General features: G+C 36.2%; 2 protein-coding genes across 2 annotated transcripts; one reads left to right on the forward strand and one right to left on the reverse strand.

Annotated features, from left to right (window-relative positions):
- The first annotated feature begins 5,146 nt into the window (after positions 1-5,146).
- LOC131167828 (prohibitin-3, mitochondrial) lies at positions 5,147-14,319 on the forward strand. The gene is made up of 2 exons (XM_058126799.1): positions 5,147-6,231; positions 14,024-14,319. The coding sequence occupies exon 1, from the start codon at positions 5,329-5,331 to the stop codon at positions 6,181-6,183; it is 855 nt and encodes a 284-aa protein (XP_057982782.1). The 5' UTR covers positions 5,147-5,328; the 3' UTR covers positions 6,184-6,231; positions 14,024-14,319.
- Positions 14,320-14,511: 192 nt separating this feature from the next.
- LOC131167827 (glyceraldehyde-3-phosphate dehydrogenase 2, cytosolic) lies at positions 14,512-18,930 on the reverse strand. The gene is made up of 11 exons (XM_058126798.1): positions 18,683-18,930; positions 18,467-18,567; positions 17,149-17,264; positions 16,918-17,017; positions 16,541-16,687; positions 16,346-16,406; positions 16,062-16,159; positions 15,749-15,891; positions 15,508-15,591; positions 15,123-15,212; positions 14,512-14,723 (listed from the first exon to the last, which is right to left on the reverse strand). The coding sequence occupies exons 1-11, from the start codon at positions 18,708-18,710 to the stop codon at positions 14,681-14,683; spliced, it is 1,011 nt and encodes a 336-aa protein (XP_057982781.1). The 5' UTR covers positions 18,711-18,930; the 3' UTR covers positions 14,512-14,680.
- Between the last annotated feature and the right edge of the window lie 567 nt (positions 18,931-19,497).

Consider the following 19,497-nt stretch of genomic DNA (forward strand, 5'->3'; position numbering starts at 1 on the left):
AAAATTGTGTGGTTGAAACCATTTTGGACAATTAATTAATTACAAGCTTTGTGGAATGATGAAATGATTAAGATTGCAAATATTGTTTGGTTTTGACTCTTGCCTGGTTAAACATATTGGATATTGATTGTCAACTTTGTTTGGATGAAAATATTACATGGTTGTGTATACCGTGGTAATTGTGTGCATGTGGATGATTGGATTGGTTTGTTATTGATCTGTGGTGTGGTTCTTGTAAATGACGATATAACGTTGGCAGTGGTATGAGGAGGTCGTTATATCGTACCTGGTATAACCATTATATAACATTGGCAATGGTATAAGGAGGTTGTTATATGGAAATTTATATTGGGAGGTAAACATTGGCAGTGGTATGAGGAGGTTGTTTACCTATTTACTATGAATAGAATCTTGTTTTGTAACCTGCAATGTGTTTGGTTAGTCCTGTGTGGACTAGTCCTGTGTGAACATATATGCTGAATGGTTGATAGTCCTGTGTGGACGTTATTTTCTGAATGATTATGGACCCTGTGTGGGTATGGTTGATGACTATGTTGATTATCCTGTGTGGAATTCTGTGGAATATTTGGCAATGAATATGTGTAACTTTAATTAAGTATTTAGGGTAAAGTAGATTAAGCCACCTGAGAGCTTGCTGAGGAAGGCGAGTACTCTGGTAATTATTATGGATACCAGGGTAGAGGGAAGCCACTTGTATGGGCGGGTGACCTTCCCTATTCTCGGTGACTTTACCTAGATACATAACCCGAATGCTTACAAAGGTGAGTGCCCTGGTGTTAACACTAGAGCAGATGGAATCTACGTGTATGAGCGGGTAGAATTCTCTATTCTCAGGAATTACATTAAAAATATATGTGATTGTGGGAACGTGATTGGACGACAATAATGTAAATCATATTGTGATTATGAGTGTGATATTTTAACTGTTTGTGGACTATGAATGCATTTTGGATGGATATTTTTTTAATTGTATATTAAACACTTCAGCCACATACTATTATAAACTGTTACTTCCTTACTGAGAGGTGTCTCACCCCGTCATTGGTTAAATCTTTTCAGGTTGTCCAGGTGATCGAGCTTAGATAGCTTAGGGCAGGGTAGTTTTGTGAGTTTGAAATAACAGATCGGTTATGTATTTAGTTTATGTTTAATATATATATATATATATATATATATATATATATATATTAATTCTGGTTTTGTAATATGAAGAATTTAGGTTGTAAATTTTATGGGCCGATATATGTAAATATAACACTCTGATATTTTCTGTTGAGGTTATTTTTTTTATTTCTGCTGTGTGAATGGTATCAGAGACGCGTGTCGTCGGTCTCTTAACGCACCAGGCCCCATGTGGTGGGTCTGGGGCGTTACAACGAGTCTGTTGTTGTGTCTCCTCATAAATGAGTTCCACAAGAGCAACCTCAAGTGTAGGAAGAGGAGATCGATGTAACAAAGAAGCTTGAGTATTCTTAAATTCATCCTAGATATGCATCATGAAGTATATGAACTGACAACGATCCCGATATGTAGCGAAAAGCTTAATCAACTACTCATTAGAAAAAGCAGGGTCAGCTTGAGAAAGCTGATCCCAAATGCCTCTAACCTAAGCATGAAACTCGGCAATAGACTTTCCAAGTTCTTGACGCATTTGGGAAAGCCTAGTTTCCAATTGAAACTTGAGAGCAGCATCACTACCACAGCTGTATCGTTTTGGCAAAAAATCCCAAGCAAGTTTGGCATTACAAAACTTAGGAAGTAGACTCTGAATAGTAGGAACTGGTGTATTAATAAATCAGGAAAGGAGCTTACAGTGTGTACTTTCCCATTCATCAAGAGCCTCATCAAACTCCTTTGTTGATTGCGTGTCAGTTTTTGTGGGTTTTTGTTTTGTTCTAGTGACAAAACGCTATAATCTCCAACCAATAAAAAAAAACTGACATTTGTTGGGCCCAAGCATTGTAGTTGGAGCCATTCAAAACAATCTCTATAAGGTTAGCAATATTAGTTAAAGATGCAATAAAAAAAAATGGATAATACTGATTGATGTAGAGCAAAAAGCAATTTAACAGAATCCGAGAGACGAATAAGAGAGATACGAGCATTCTGGGGGATGAGTCTGAGAGATACCACGCCAAAAAATAGATGCTTCTCTAGAGAAAGAACGCTGCCAGAGAGAGCCGAATACAAAATTGAGAGGTGAGGCAGCTCACTGTGGAGAGCTATCTATATCCTGCATGTGGTGGTCATGTAGAAAAAAAGAGATGCAAGGACAATGTTTAAAATTTGAAGCACAGTAAAAAATAATCAAGTCTCGAACGCCTTTCTAAATCCAAGAAGGTGTGCTTGTAAAGTTTTTGATTAGAAACTTTAATTTCTAAATTGTTTACTCTCTGTCTGCTTCTGGAGAAAAAACTGTAATGTATGTGAAAATAACGAATGATTCGAACCATTTATTGGCACTCAGATTTTCGATAAAACAAAAGAGAACGTGGGCAGTGAGTTAGAGACCAGGACGGGTACTAAGATTGCAGAACGAGTAGAGCGCCAAAGAAAACCCATCGCTACTACTGCTGCTGCCGCTACCGGAGAGAAGAAGTCGAGAGACGACGCTGAGAGAGGAGAGAAATAGAGTGGCAGAGCGAGCCGCGATCGGGTTCAGAGAGACTGTGATGGTGTGCCTGAGGAGACCAGTTGTGAGAGAAGATAACCATAGTTACTGAAAGAGAGAGGAGAGCGTACATTGGTGACTGAGAGAGCATCGGACGACTAGGAGACAGAGAGTGTCGGAACGAGAGAGCGCCGGACGACTGGGAGACAGAGAGTGCCGGAACGATGAGTGTGAAATGATGCCGGAGATAGAGAGCGCCGGACGGAGGCTATTGCATGCGTTCAGAAACGAACAGAGAGCGCCGGACAGAGGCTGTTGCGTGCGTTCGGAAATGGTGGGAGGCGACGAGGAAGGTTAGGGAAAGGAAAAAGAAAAAAAAAGGTTTAGAAGGCTTTGATACGATGTTAAAACTAATAAACTCTGTATTATTCTTTTTGTGTGTATAAAACTGTACAAGGGCCATCCTTTTATAGGTGAAGGAGGCAGACTATAAGGGTAACTTAGTAAGTACATAGATGTGCCTAAATTAGGGAGATATACAATTAGGGAGATATGCTAACAAAAACTTTTGATAATGACCACTCAAACTTTGATCATATTTTATAAAAGGTAAAACTTCACTTTGAATTAGTCAAACTATTACCTGCCCATTGTCCACTTTACACAATTATTTTAACTTCAAATCAAGGTATCTTAGCATCACCCAAATTAAAGGTTCACAATTCCTTTGAAGTTTTGTTCTTATTCTAAGTTCTTCTTCATTTTTTTTTTTTTTGGGTGCAACATAATAATTATCATAACTTTTATTGGGACCCCATACTCTTTCCCTTAAAATTCTAGAGATGACTGCTCTTCGGCTAACTCTCAAAACTCCTATTGTAACCTTCTTCCTGCTTTGTCATATGTTTGACTTCAAAACATTAATCTTATGTATGGGAGAGACATTGGATTCAAATTTGTGTGAATTTAAAAAATATATAATACAACTTTGACTAGATTGCCCATAGCTTCCTAATGTTTATAGCATTTTCCCACAAACTTTTAAAATAATGCAATGTCATTCATGGGCTCATCTCTCCCTGGACACTATCGTTGGTCTTATGTCTCCCTAGACTCATTACTATTGACCCATGTCACCAACACATGACTATGTGAGACAATGTATCCAACCATGTGAGACTATGTATCCAAATCACTTTCTTTTTTGCTTCTAGTAGACTAAATTACATAACTAATCTTTTAAATTTTCACTAGATTTCATGTTTGCTTCATGAGCTTTAATCCATGCTTTAACTTCCTAATTTTTTCTCCAAAAATTACAACTTTATACTTGCGATCAACCTACATAATACGTGAATCTATTTTAATATGTGAGTCTATTTTGAAAATTTGTTTGTGTTTGTCCTATTTGTTAGAATGAACTATGATAATACACTCTATAGATTTTAGGCTCCCTACTTGTATTCCCCTGCCCTTTCTCCATCATCTCCCTGATCAAAGCTTCAATCACATTTTGCCCCATATTAAGAATTAACCTCCATTCCTATAAAAAAAATATTAGATATACCAGGCGTATATATCAGATCTAACATTATTTTTCAATATGGATGGAAACTGTCTAAATTACTTAAATACATATAATGGCGAAATCATAATAGATTCGGTGTTTACACTCGGTGCATCTAATAATTTCTCCTATCCCTTTACCCCATACTCAAAATTTCTTACTTTGCCAGAAAAAATCACTCCATTAATGACACCATTGTGTTTATGCTTTCTATCATAGAATTCCATACAGTGTCTTGAAAGTGCATTAATCAAAGTGATGAGAAAGAAAAAAAAGAACTTGAAATTTTCATCTCAATTTAAATGATGAAATTAGGGCACAGTCAATTGAGCTAGTGGAGCTGGTGGAATAAATTTTTCCCATTCAATAACCATAATGATATATCATAAATATATACAAAAAATATATTATATAATTGTACATAATGTGTATAAATATAAATATATTTTTAGGTAAAAGATGGGATGTAAATAGAATACTCTTAATTTTTCATATTTTTGTAACTTGTGATTTCCTTAAAAATATAATTTCTTAAAAAAATAATTTTTATATTTCTTCATAAGAAATAGACAAATTTTAATTGTTCAATACCGAAAGACTAGTTAACCAAAATAAAGTGGCCAATTAAAATTGGTTCCATTTCAATTAGATTTATAGTAAATAGAAAATTCGGTTCAATAGTTTAAGGGAATTGTCGAACGAACCAAATTATGTCCAATCTTATCAATTATCGAGATTAAAACAAAAATTTCACAAATCGAATTCAAGTATCAATCACATGTATAAACTTATAATTTTTTTTCGAGTGTTTAGTTCATAAATTATAATTTCAAGGATTAACGTATAATATAGTAAAACTTTAAAGATTAGGCAAAGTTAATATTTTAATTCTTAAAAGTTGAGTGAATAATGAATTTTACAATTTGAAATTTAGGAAATTAGCCATTAGTCTTTCTTGGCGTAGAAGGGAACTCTCAAATTTTTCCAGAAAGCTCCCAAACGCTGTCTTAGTCTAGGGTTTTAGTTTTACACCCTACTGTTTCTCATTTAATCCCAACGGGGCGGAAAGAAACTTTTCCTCTTCCCAAAACCCTACCAAAACCCCTGCAGATTTTCTTCTGTGTTTCCAATGGGCAGCAGCAGCCAAGCAGCTGTATCCTTCCTAACCAACCTCGCCCGCGCCGCCTTCGGCCTCGGCGTCGGTGCCACCGTTCTCAACGCCTCCCTCTACACCGTCGACGGCGGCCAACGCGCCGTACTCTTCGACCGTTTCCGCGGCGTCATCGACCAGACCATCGGTGAGGGCACGCATTTCCTTGTCCCATGGCTCCAAAAGCCCTTCATCTTCGACATTCGCACCCGCCCGCACACCTTCTCCTCCATCTCCGGCACCAAAGATCTCCAGATGGTCAACCTCACCCTCCGCGTCCTCTCTCGACCTGAGGTCTCCCGCCTCCCCTCCATTTTCCAAACCCTAGGGCTAGAATACGACGAAAAGGTCCTTCCTTCGATCGGCAACGAAGTTCTCAAAGCCGTGGTGGCACAATTCAACGCTGATCAGCTCCTCACTGAGCGTCCTCACGTGTCCGCACTCGTACGCGAGAGCTTGATCCGTCGCGCGAGGGATTTCAATATTGTTCTCGATGATGTCGCAATCACGCATTTGTCGTACGGCGCGGAGTTCTCAAAGGCTGTGGAGCAGAAGCAGGTGGCACAGCAGGAGGCAGAGCGGTCCAAATTTGTTGTGGCGAAGGCAGAGCAAGAGCGTAGGGCAGCAATTATTAGGGCGGAAGGTGAGAGTGAATCGGCGAAGCTGATCTCAGATGCCACTTCGGCTGCTGGAATGGGGTTGATTGAGCTCAGGAGGATCGAGGCGTCCAGGGAGATTGCTTCAACTCTGGCGAAGACGCCAAATGTTGTTTACCTGCCTGGTGGGAACAACATGCTTCTGGGTTTGAATCCTTCGGTTGTGGGCGGGCGTTGAAATGATGATTGTTCCCAAGTTCTTGTTCTTAACTCATATTAGTAAATGGTAATGTTGGTTGGTTTTCTCGCTATTTAATTGAATTTTGATTATGTAGGTTTAAAGGGCATTCATGAAAGTAAATGTTCCTTCTAGTGTCCTTATATGTTACTGGAACTTGTAAGTGCAATGGAACGTGGGTTCATGGTCATTTTGGCAGATGATGCTCTGCATAATGCTTATATAACTATGTGGGATCAACATTTGCAAAAGTAGAGTATTGCCCTAGATAGAACTGAATGGCAATTAGAAAAAAGGATCCATATAAAACGACGGTGAAGAATGGACACAAGTTGAGTTGATGATGGTTAGGGTTTGAAACTTTGTTGAGTTGGATTCAGGATAAATGTTGCTAGTAAAGTGAACAGTAAACAAATAAAACTGGAGAGGAGTCTTCTGGTGGTTCATTAGAAGGAGATTACAGTGATCATTATAAAGGTTGTCTGATTATAGAATTTTGCCTCTGGAAGAAATTAAGAAACATTAATTATCATAAAGTTTAAATTTTTTATATGCAAAAGGGGGGAAAAACTACTGTTACATTTGGTTTACAATATCTTTTTCCTTGGATATATATATATATATATTTGTTATGGGTTCCTAAAATTTTTCATATTGTTATTTGTATTATAATAATACCATTTTTTTTGTGTAAACCATCAAATTAATTGTTTTATCGTAATAACATATTTTTTGGGTTGTAAGCCATCAAATTCTTCTACTAACCATTCTATTCAAAAGAATAGACATTGAACAAACCAAGCATAACCTAAGAGTACCAAGGAATGAGAATTAGCAAAATCTATTTAAGTGCAAAAATTAATTCCCTCAAGACACCTCTCTTTAACATGAAAAAGTTTTAGTTTCCTCTGTATCACAAGCTCTTCTATATCTGCCCCTGCACACCAAACAAAAAACAGCTATGCTGCAGCAGCTTTTGACTTGCAATAGGGATAGCTAGATGTGTAATGCACCCAACCAAAGGCTTCAACTTTTGTTAAGACAGTTTTTATTAAAATGATTATGTAACCTGTTGTCCTGGAAAACTTGACATTTGTTTGAGATTATTCTTTACATTTTATTGGTAAGTTCTTAGGATACTCTGTATAATGAAGAAGTGAGTAATATATGGTGAGGTAGAGGATGAAAGCTTAATATAAATCATCAAAGCAATGAGTCTGATAATTCATGTGCCCTTTGCAGCTCGCTTCTTTATGCCTATCTGATTTATGTATTTTTTATTTTTTGATAGAAAAAGAAACTTTATTCAAAAGTAGACAAAAAAGATATAACAAAGGAGAACCAGCAGTCTTCAAACAGAACGAAAAAGAAAAAAATGACATCAACACAATAAAGCATTTTTAGTCTCTGAAAGAATCTTGAAAACAGCAAACCTGAAAACAGCACTATAAGCCCAAAGAGAAGCCAAATATTGGATTTTGTCCCAAATAAACCCCATTGAGGACCTCTTTCCTAGTAATAATCCTCATATTTCTTTCCAACATAATACCCACAACACAGCCTCAAGAACACATCTCCACAACCTTTTAGCATCCATACTTCTTCCAAAACAAGTCAATAAATACAAAAGAGCTTCTGCTGAATTTTAGGCTATCCCATATACCTCTCTGATTTATCATTTATCCACAACCTATCTTAACGTAACCTACTTTGGGAAAACAGTTAAACAAGCTGTCCATGATGAACTTGACAACTTGTTGAATCAAAGTGTGCAGATCCGAAGAAATGTCATCAGCAACATGTTGTTTGGTTCCATACGAAAAAAAAAAAGACATTTATATGCCCAAATGCTGTTCAGCTTAGACATCCCTCCTTAGATTGGCGAGTAATATTAAAAAAAAGCAATCCTTTGTGACATGGAATTTTAATTTCACCTCTTTCTCAAATCTAATCAAGTCCATGCTTCTTGAACCTTATGAAGCATATGAGTCACTTTATATGCGTCAAAATTTTCAAACTAAAACTCCCTTGATCCACCACTCCAATGCCAAATATTGTAATCCTTATTATGAACCTCATTATACATTAAAGTACTTGTGATTAGGTTCATAATCATGATTCCTCAGTGATCAAAATATGACATTTGGTTATGGAAATCCATATGAATCTACTTTCTCCACATATTTACCTCAAAACCTTATGTTTGCTAGGAAAATCCATATGCCAGAAAGTGTGCAATATCACTCACTCAGTTGCTCAAATGCAAATCCCCACTATTGTTGGTTCATGGTTGATCGTGACTTGAAATATGATGTATAAAATAATACGTCATATTATAACAAAATAAATTAGCAACTCCTTTTTTGAACAAATTGACCATTTCCAAAATAAAAGGATGATGAAATACCAAATAGATAAGATAATTGCCAAACTAGTGTATTGAGCTTTATTACAATTACATTCAAGATCTTCCACCGCATACTTTAGTCTGTCTTAATCTTTCTGAATTCTGATATCCTTTTTGTTAGGGTAATCTTGCTGATTTTACAAGATCAAGTAGCTGTAAACTAGCTTAATCTTTTTGATATTAAAAGATCAAGTTGCTTAAACCTGCTTATTCTTAACTAATTTTAAAAGGCTCGCCTCAAAAATGGCATGCCCAAAATGCTTTGATGTTCAATCTAAAATACCAAAACCCAAAAAGGCTAATGTATTACATGCTAAGGCTTACACATTTGTACAAGAAGGTGTGCTTTTTGCACATTTCTAGCTGAGGCTTATGCATTTTTGGGCGTGTGATTCACAAGTTAGATTTTGTTAGAAAAATTTTCAAAATAATTGAGTTGTATCATAGATTATGAAAATAATTTTAACTTTGTAATGTTATAGATATCTCTTGTCATGATTTCTATAATGGGTTTGAGTTAGCAATTTTTGAATGGCCGAAAAGTAGTTTTCAAATTATATTTAATTTTTATAAACGTTATATTTATGATTTTAGTAATTTTTTATCTAAAAATAAAACTCTCAAGAGGTTTATGCCTCGCCTCTTAAGGGTTAAAATGACTTGCCTTATGCTTTTGCCTTTTAAACCTTGATTCTTAATGTCAAGGACAATGTTGATTAGACCATGTAGGATGGGAAATGGGTACTTGGATGTATCATTTTGACCCAATTTGGAGGCCAATTTTAAAGGATAGGGTCAATGCATTGCTGGGTCCTCAATCTAAATATGCTTAGTTAATTATAGTTTATCATGTGTTTTTAGTTTGCTTGTAGTAGGATTATGTGTTTGGGGGCTTGTTGATAATTACATGTGTATTTTATGGATTGGTTTGTAATTTCATGTTTCTTTAGGTTGTGTGTAATTTCTTGTATTTTAGGATTTCTTATAAATAGTGTGTGAAATTCATGTAAGAGGTGGTTATTGTTGAATGAGTTGAGAATTGCACGTGAGTTCTTTTCCCCTATTGTATCTTTCTCCTCCTCTCTTCTTCTTCCTTCTTCCTTCCTTCCTTCTTCCCCTCTCCTATCCTCAATTTCTCTTCGAATTTCTCTCTTGGCAGCAATTCCTTGATTCTGTCCCGCATCATTTGGTATCAGAGCCCAACCATGATTGCACCATTCTTGCATTCCTTCAACCCTCTCTCATTCTTCCTCATTTTCCTTCCTCTTGTTCTATTTCTGATCTTTCCACTTACTGTTTTGCTGTCTCTAATTTTTGTTCTTTTACTTCTATTTCCCTCATTTCTATCCTAATCTACTGCAGCTGCTCTTCTATTGTGCATCATTTGTTGAATTCTTTCCCTTTTTCTTTCCTTCTCCCTCCTCAATTTCACAGCACCAGAAAATAACCAGGGAAAAAAAATCTGAAATCACAAACACTGCCTTCAAATTTTGAACATCACTTTCCAAGTGTCATTTCAGACCACCGTCACTACCTTTCAAAACAGAAACCTCCGGAAAGCCCCTCCCCCATCCAACAAGCTGTGTGCTGCTTACATGCTGGAGAAAAGTTCCCCCGTCACCTTTTTGGATTTCCCAAGTTCTTGGGATTATTTATGCATGCCATCCCCAGATCAATTAGCATCCTCTGTTCTACCTCTGCTCCAAACTTCTTAGGTTGTTGCTGGCGCGTGGTGTAGAAATTCCCCAGAAATGCTTACAATTTCCAGACTCATGATAAATTGGTTCCAGCTGTGAAAATTTGGATTTTTCCATGATATTTTGATCTGCAAAGTGATATTTTGATTGTGAACATGATATTTTCAAGCAAGCCCAATAATTTGACATGAAAAGCTAGAAATTGTTACTGCCAGTGTCATGAATCAGACTTCTTTGCTGGGTTTTGTGAGTTTTCTAAGTGAAATTATTTAATTTCTGCATGACACTCAAGATTAAAGATGAATTGAAGATATTTCTTGAGAAATGGTTTTTCATAAATAGTTTGAGCATTGGTCACACTTGTATTAAGGTCTTTGGTGATAAACACTTGCAGCACATACACACAGGGCATGGTGACCAATGTTGAGTTATCTGCAAAAGAGGAATTATTGTATAGCAGGTTTCAAAACATGGAGAATGCCTTGGATGCTGTTACTAATGATTTGAATAGGCTAACAACTGAAGTTGTGCCCTTGGGAAAGAGGCCCATTCATCTTCCTACAAAATGGTATAGCTACTCTTCCTCATACTTTGAGTTGCGTGAAATCCAAAATGCTCATCTAAGTAAGAGAGTTAAACTAGAATTGTCAGATTTTATTGGTGATGGATTTCTTGATGAATTTGATGATTGGATGTATTCTTTAGAGTCCTATTTTCAATGGTATGACATGAATGAGGCTAAAAAGTTGTATTTGGCTGAATCAAAATTGAAGGGAACTACTCGAATTTGGTGGATTAAACAGTAGGAGATTTTTAGAATTAAGGAGATTTGATGAGATCACAAGATGGGATGAAACGAAGCTAGCGATGCGAGAGCAATTTATACCTTCCAATTACTAGCAGCGTGTTCATCTACAACCTTTTGACTAGAGTAAGGACAAAAGATAGTAACAGTGTACACTAGCAGGTTTTATGCCAGCATAAAATGGAAAGAGGATGTGATTATAACTTTGTACATTAAAGGGAAAGGATTGAAGCCAACTATTGCCTTCAAGCTTGCTGCATCTCATTACAGTTGGGGATGCAGTACAGGTGGTCACTCAGATTGAGGAAGATACTGTGTAACCCTCCTAGAGGTACATCAGCCCATTGGTTTGAGAAGAGTAGAGAAGTCAGTTGAGAAATTGGGTGAAGGAGCTCTGACTAATAACCTTGGAGGACACCTAAGAATTCTAGAACAACTTTTAAGGACCAACCATCAATCAAATGCTTTAAATGTCAAGATTTAACTGAGTCATGGCTGATGATGATGATGGTGGGGACATTCAAGTAGTTGAAGCTGAAATAACGTCGCAAGTGACTTAGGGGATGATGGCAATATGAAAATTCATTTAGTTTTCCGACTATGATCTCCTCACAAGGTTAAAGAAAAAGAAGATTAGAGATGAAGTTGCATCTTTTAAGCTTAGGTGATTTTCCCTAAGCGGGTTTGTAGTTGTTGATTTTGGGAATTGTACAAATGCACTTTCTGAAGAAGCTGCGATGAAATTAAATTTGGAAGTTGAACCCTATCCCAATCCATACAAAATTGCTTCAGTGAATAATACTGGCTTGAATAATAGTTGTATATTTGTGTGTGTGTATGTTGAATTTGAAGTGCCACACTATTATGTTCACACTAACCCGTCAATTATTTCTCAAGCACGTGTTTAGGCTCGGCCTCAATGGGGAAATCAAATGGAGCGCCTAAAAACACATCTCCACTGACCAAGAACTACAAGATCACCTAGAACTTCCTCTCAAGATTTGTCATATCTTTTTGAGCCATCCATAGTTATTTGATATGAGGGTTATAAACATGATGCTTATGAAAATTCTTATTCCTTCTCCATTGATAAGAAGTTGATGCCATATCGAGGTCTGCCATTCACCAAATTGAAGCATACCCCGCTTCCACTCTTATAAAAGAGATGATTCTATTCATGGTGATGGACTCCTTGGTCATTTCCCAACTTGACAGAGTCAAGTCCTTTTTGGAAGGAAGAAATTGATATAGGATGGGAAGCAGGTGCTTGAAAGGATCATTTTGACCCATTTTGGAGGCCAATTTCAAAGAATAGGTATTGTTGGGTCCTAACCCATTATGCTTAGTTAATTAGTAGTTTATTATGTGTATTTTGTTTGCTTGTAGTAGGATTGTGTTTTGGGGGGCTTGTTCATACAACAACAACAACAATAACAATAACAAGCCTTAAGTCCCACTAGGTGGATCGGCTATATGAATCATTTTCCGCCAATTCACTCGATCAAGAGCGTTTCCCTCTATTAGATTAAGGGCTAATAAATCCTTCCTCACTACCTCATTCCAAGTTATTTTAGGCCTACCCATACCCGTTTTCATGCTAGACACAGTAATTAACTTACTCCTGCTTACAGGTGCTTTACTTGGTTTGCATTTCAAATGCCCAAACCATCTATAAGTCGTCCCTCCCTTATCTTGTTTTCAACTAATATTATGCCTAAATTATTACGTATATGTTCATTTCTTATTTTATCTTTTAATGTCTCTCATCCACCTTAACATTCGCATCTCAGCAATTTTTATTTTTTGTACATGTTATTTCTTAGTTGTCCAACATTTCAAACCATAAATCATAGCTAACCTTATAGCCATCTTACAAAACTTTCCTTTTGATTTTAAGGGTATCTTCCTTTGGGCTTGTTCATAATGTTTGCATATTTTAGGTGCGTGTTTGTAATTTCATGTTTCTTTATTGGTATATGTGTAATTCCCTGTGATTTAGGCTTACCTATAAATAATGTGTGAAAGCCATGTAAGAGGTGGTTATTGTTGAATTTGAATTTGGAACGTGTGTTCTTTCCTCCTATTGTATCACCTTTTTCCTCCTCTCTTCTTCTTCTTCCTCTCATCTCTCCTCTATTTCACTTCTAATTTTTCCCTTGGCAACAATTCCTTGACATTGTCCTTCACCACCGCCCTTTTTGTAAGGGAAAATATAGTTCAAAATTAATCTCTCAAGATTTTGCGAGAATGGTATCACTCGAATCAATTTTATGGATTTAAACTCATCTTCTGGTGGCATGATGCCTTACCTGTTCGCAAGACACTGGATCAGAGCTGGATTGTGGTTGGCATAAATATATGCTGGAAATTTTGTGGCACAGTAGCATGCCCTAATTTAGGTCTGCTCTCAATCCTGCATGAAGAATGCCCAAAATTGCAACTCTCTATCGGTTTATCCGTTTGTTATCTTTTTAATCCTAAAATTGTGTGTTGAAGAGAGCGAGGCCATTTATGCTCCTGCATGCTACATGCACGCTTGAGGGCTTTGGATACAGTTGCCAGTCATATCCTTTCTTGCTCTAAGCTTTACTAGACCTTGATTCGTAATCACTTTGATCTAAGCTAGCCATGTGTGTGTTCTGTCTTCCATCGTCGTGAACTATAGGAAGTTTGTGTTTGCATGACTCATATTTTATGTATTTATTTAATTATTTATTTTCATATTACCCTGCAACAGGCATTTGTCATATGACGAGAAAACTTTGTTTGGATGGTTGATTTCCACACCCATTGGTTTTGTTCCCATCATTCTTATCTAATACTGAATTGTACTATAAAGTTTATGCCGAAGTGGTTAATACTCAAATGGTGAAGATTATGCTGTTTATCTTTTAGTCATAGATATTTATTTTAATTTCTTTTCTGTTGCAGGGTCTCTCATCAGGGGTCAATCCAACTTGATGTTATTGAATTGTGCGCAGTTCATTATTCTGGAATAGTTTTGTTTTTTCTCACACAATTGAGACAAGTTGTAGTTGTTGCCTTACGAAGACATTTTGTGAGGTTTACTGTGTTTTACGGTGAAGACTGAAGCCAATAAGCACTTTATTCATTGTTTAAATCATGACAACATGTGTAATGCTTTGGAGAGGAGTTGAGATGAGATTAGATTTATTCCCATCTTAAAACAAATGGCATGGATATGCATAAACTATTTATTTTTCTTAGTTGACATCCCATTTGCTGTTTCATGTTCTCAGTAAAGAATACTGATAGAGATTATTACTATAAGGATTGTCTCAGCTTTGATTTTTCACCAGCATTAGGCATTAGACAGGGAGAAAAAGAATGAAGAGGATAAAAAGAAATCAGAGAAAGTAGTAGAGCATCCTGCTTGGCATAAAGTGGAGTCGTCTCTGTAATCCCAAAATAAACCAAAGATAGCATTGTGTATGAAATGTAGTCCGTAATAATATAATGATAAATCATAAATAATAAATATCTATCATCAGCAAAACTTCATTATTCCAAGTACAAAGCCGAAGGGCTAGGAATCAAAATCATGCTTTTAGTGCCTCAAATTGCTCACTACTGTGTGGCCATGTGCCTGATCAGATCAATCACACGCGAGCTGCAACATAAACAGAGTTTCAAAGACTGGAGGCATGAAAAAAATAAAGAAAAAGAAAAAAGAGCTTTCGATTGAAAAAAAAACTATTTACTAAAAAAAACCCAATAGAGAACTCAGACCATCTAACAAACCCAAGTGACCATTTTTTTGTGATGGCTTATTTTACTAGTAAAATGGGTTGGCAAGTAAATGGTGGTAAGCAATTCTTAGGGGGGGTGTTTGGCAGTGAAAAAAGTTTTATTTTATTTTATTTAGAATAGATATGAAATGAAACTTGTTTTCATTAGCCAAAACTCAAAAGCCACTGAGTTTGATAGGCAGTCCTTTGAGAGAGAGGAATGACTATGCAATGAGAAGATGTGAGTGTAGGTAAAATAAAAAATAAAAAATGTAAATTACCTGTAGCCCCATTCATTGTCATACCAAGAGACCAGCTTCACAAAGTTGTCATTCAAAGCAATACCAGCCTTGGCATCAAAAATGCTTGACCTGCCCAGAAAGAAGAATCCAATTTCAACCCCAAGAACTCATATATCCTCTTTTTGACAGCTCACTCAGTATTCATGCTTGAATTGAATGGATTAAAAGTAAAATTTAACTAAAAATAATAAAGAACAATTCTGTTCTGCTCTTACATTCCAAACAAGTTATTGAGCCCAGGCCTTACATTTAACTTTCAGTAAATTTGGACAAAACGCAATACAAACGTGATTGTTAGAGATATTAATGCAGCATAAATTTATAAATACTATTAGTCGAAACTAGAAAGTAGAAACTTCCTCACCTGTTATCACCCAAGAAGTCTGATGACACCACATCATCCTCAGTGTAACCAAGAATGCCCTTCATGCTACCCTCAGATTCCTCCCTGCACAAAAAAAAAAGGTGAAAAGGGAAAAGAAAAGAGGAAGAGAGTAATCTCAGACTCTAGTTTGTATAAGAATAATAAATCAACATTTAGGTCTCTTATATATTTTTCTTTCCCTTTCTTAACACTTTTCAGGAAGAAGGGGGCTTATACATACTTGATAGCAGCTTTAATCTGATCGTAGGAAGCCTTGTTCTCAAGCCTCACAGTGAGATCAACCACTGAAACATCAACTGTGGGTACCCGGAAAGCCATACCAGTTAACTTCCCATTCAGTGCTGGCAGCACTTTCCCAACAGCCTTCACAATCAAATCACACAACACCCCAAACCCATCCAAATTACTATTCGAAATGGCTTTGGTAAAGCCAAAAAAAGAGCAATCAAAAATAAAAACCACACTAATTCTGAGTATATATGTTTGCATATTTGTGTATGTATGCAATTGCATGGGTGATAACTAGTGAATACCTTGGCAGCTCCAGTGCTGCTGGGGATGATATTGAAAGACGCAGCTCTTCCACCTCTCCAGTCCTTCATCGACGGTCCATCCACAGTCTTCTGTGTGGCTGAAAATTACAGAAAATGCATAAGCTAAAATATAGAATTGAATTTATTGCTTGACTTCCTCATTTTCTCCATTCGAGTTTTCGTTTAGTTCCATTTCTACCCAATTCCATTCTGACCTAAGTTCCAGAAAAAGGCAAAAAGAGTGTATGTGTAATGATTAAGGAACAAGTTCATTAACCCCTCACCAGTTATGGAATGGACAGTGGTCATCAGACCCTCAACAATGCCAAATCTGTCATGGATAACCTGTCAACACCCATGACTCAAATGCTTCAATCTATCAGTTTCATGATTCTTCTGAGCAATTACATGAAGTTAACCTTCAATATATGTATAAAGTGAGAATGAAAGAAGAAGAAGAAGAGGGGGATGAGTAGTACCTTAGCCAATGGAGCAAGGCAGTTGGTGGTGCAGCTAGCATTGGAAACCACATCAATGTCTCCACTGTATTCCTTCTCATTCACTCCAACCACAAACATTGGAGCATCCTTGCTTGGTGCAGATATGATTACTTTCTTTGCACCTCCCTAATCAATTCAATCACAAATCAAGCACACATATATATCTCAAAAAAAATTTAAAAAATCATTTAAGATTTGTTTGATACGCAAGAATAGAATGAAATGTAATTGGTTTTAAAAAATTTATAAATTCGTCTTATAATTTTTCATTTCATTCCACTCCTAGTCTATTTTATTCTAGCATACCAAACAGTAGAGTTCATATTAGGAGCAAAAACCGTAATGCTGTAGCATACCTTCAAGTGAGCAGCTGCCTTGTCCTTATCGGTGAAGACTCCGGTGGACTCGACGACATAATCGGCTCCAGTCTCGCCCCATGGGATCTCCTCTGGGTTCCTAGATTACCAAAAACATAGAACAAAAAAATAAAAATAAAAATATAGTAAAAAAAAATCTTTAATTTTCCTATTTTCACTAATTTTCATGAGAGAAAATGCAAGGAGGAGAATAAGAAATTGTGAGTATACCTATAGCCAAACACAGTGACAGAAGAATCACCAAAGAGAAGGGTTTTGTCATCCTTCACTTTTATGTCATGATGCTTCCATTGCCCATGAACAGTGTCATACTTAAACATGTATGTCTGCAATCATGTTCACCACCAAATAACATTTAAGCATAGTTATGGTTAATGAGCTTTAATAGTCTTTGCATGTCTATTGAGGAATCTACTTTTATGTCTGTTCGGGATACATATATTGAGATATATTTTCAAGAAGACTAATGTTAATCATACTCAAAAACAAAATCTTTAATTTGTGTAACATGAGTTGTGTAAATGTGCATGTCACTTTTATGCACAAAGCAAACAATTGCATACTTCTTGTATGGTTGGTGAGAAACAACAATAACAAAAAAACCAAGCCTTAAGCAAATTTATATGATCATGGACCATTTCTTTTGATAGATTCAAGGATATTAAATCCTTACTATCTCCTCCCAAGTTATTTTAGGTCTATCCCTACCCATTCGATTGCCCCTCACAATAACTAAGTTACTCTTCCTCACAGGTGCACTATATGACCTACGTTACAAGTGTCCACACTATCTGAGTCGTCCCTCCTTTATCTTATCTTCTATAGGAGTTACACCTAACTTACCACGAATATATTCATTCCAAAATGGAGGAAAAATTTTGAATTGTTATATTTTTTTGATTAGCAATGCAAAACAACTAGCAAAAAGGGGAAAAGGGAAATTTATAAAACAAGTCACTAGCGAATCTAAGATCTTAATTTGGTTCGTGAGGACGATCATATGCAAAATGCATTTTAAGATTTTTTTAAAAACATATATTTATTATCATAAAGGTTAGATAATTCTTTGTTGTCTATATTATTTCTCAAAAAAAAAAAAATTAACATGTCAAAAAAATATTTTATTATTTAAAATTAGACCTTCATTTGCCGCGAGCACAATTCCCAAAAAAGTTAAAATTGCGAAGTTTAAATGTAAAAATGCTTACGTTTGAGTGGAGACTATAGATCACACGAAAAGAAATGTAGGCCTCTCCAAAAAAATAACGAACAATTTTTAGAGAAGGAAATAAAACCTAATCCATTTGCTTATAAATTAAACATCATAAAAGTTATATTTTGAGAAACAAACAAAGTCTAAAGTCGACCAAAATGGATTGGATCGAGTCCTAATAAATTATATCATTTACAAGCCATTTACCCATTTCGGACCATTCTATATATATACATATACATATACATACCCATCTCTAACCCTACCCATTTAAAACGGGTCGGCCCATTTACCCATTTAGAATCATGCACGTACCATGTAATCAGTGGTGATAAATGGATCATTGACAGCAACCAGTTCAACATCATCCCTCTGCAGAGCAACTCTCGCCACCAACCGTCCGATCCTTCCAAACCCTTTACGTACCCATGCAATATTCAAATCAACAAACAAAAATTAATCAACGTAATAACAATAACAACAATTAAATCCACGACTAATGAATACGTGATCAATTCATAGATCACCCACCGTTGATTCCAATCTTTATTTTGGCCATGATTGATCGTAGGTAGCTTAGCTTAGCTTAGCTGTTTGGATGGGCAGAAAGTGAGAAGAAAAATGATTATTAAACACTGCAGAAGAAGAAAAGGAAGAGTAGTGAGGGGGTTATATATGAATAGGAGGTGGAGATCTAATCAAAGGGTGCAGATTTGTCGGAGACGTGGGGAGAGGGGGGAGGTAGGCAGTTAATGTGGGGGAGGAAGTTGACTGCGTCTGTCACCGTTGATTTCGTGGACCTGATGGCATCACAGGATTTGTCGTGGGGTTGGTGGTTTCACGAGACTATCGCTGCCTTTAGAATTGGTAAAATGTATATACGATCATGAACTAGGTTTGGATTGAGGACTGGACAAAGTAAATTGGATTTTGTGTATTTGTCATTTTCTTTTTTTATTTTCCTTGATAACTAAATATAAAAATGTGAATTATTTGAATATGTTCCTTTTCTTTTCCTAATATTCTCTGAATTTCAGATGGAACCTAATCTCTAACAAGCAAGGGCATGTAAGTTTACTTTCTATGACGGCATGAACCATACAAATTATCAATTATTATATTTTGTCGTAAAAGATTATTCGGTTTGGGGGACTATTAATTAAACCCAACTTGCACTCAGAAAATCTTAGGGAATGGAAAGGAATATACAAATGAATCAACTTTTTTATGTTTGATTATTGAGAAATGAAAAATATAAAAAAAATTACCAAATTAATTAATAAAAGTATGATTCTATACACCATTTACATTCGATTTTTCTTACTTTTTAACTACATCAAAACAAA

The sequence above is a fragment of the Malania oleifera genome, chromosome 11 (genome assembly GCF_029873635.1).
Source record: "Malania oleifera isolate guangnan ecotype guangnan chromosome 11, ASM2987363v1, whole genome shotgun sequence".
NCBI lineage: Eukaryota > Viridiplantae > Streptophyta > Magnoliopsida > Santalales > Ximeniaceae > Malania > Malania oleifera.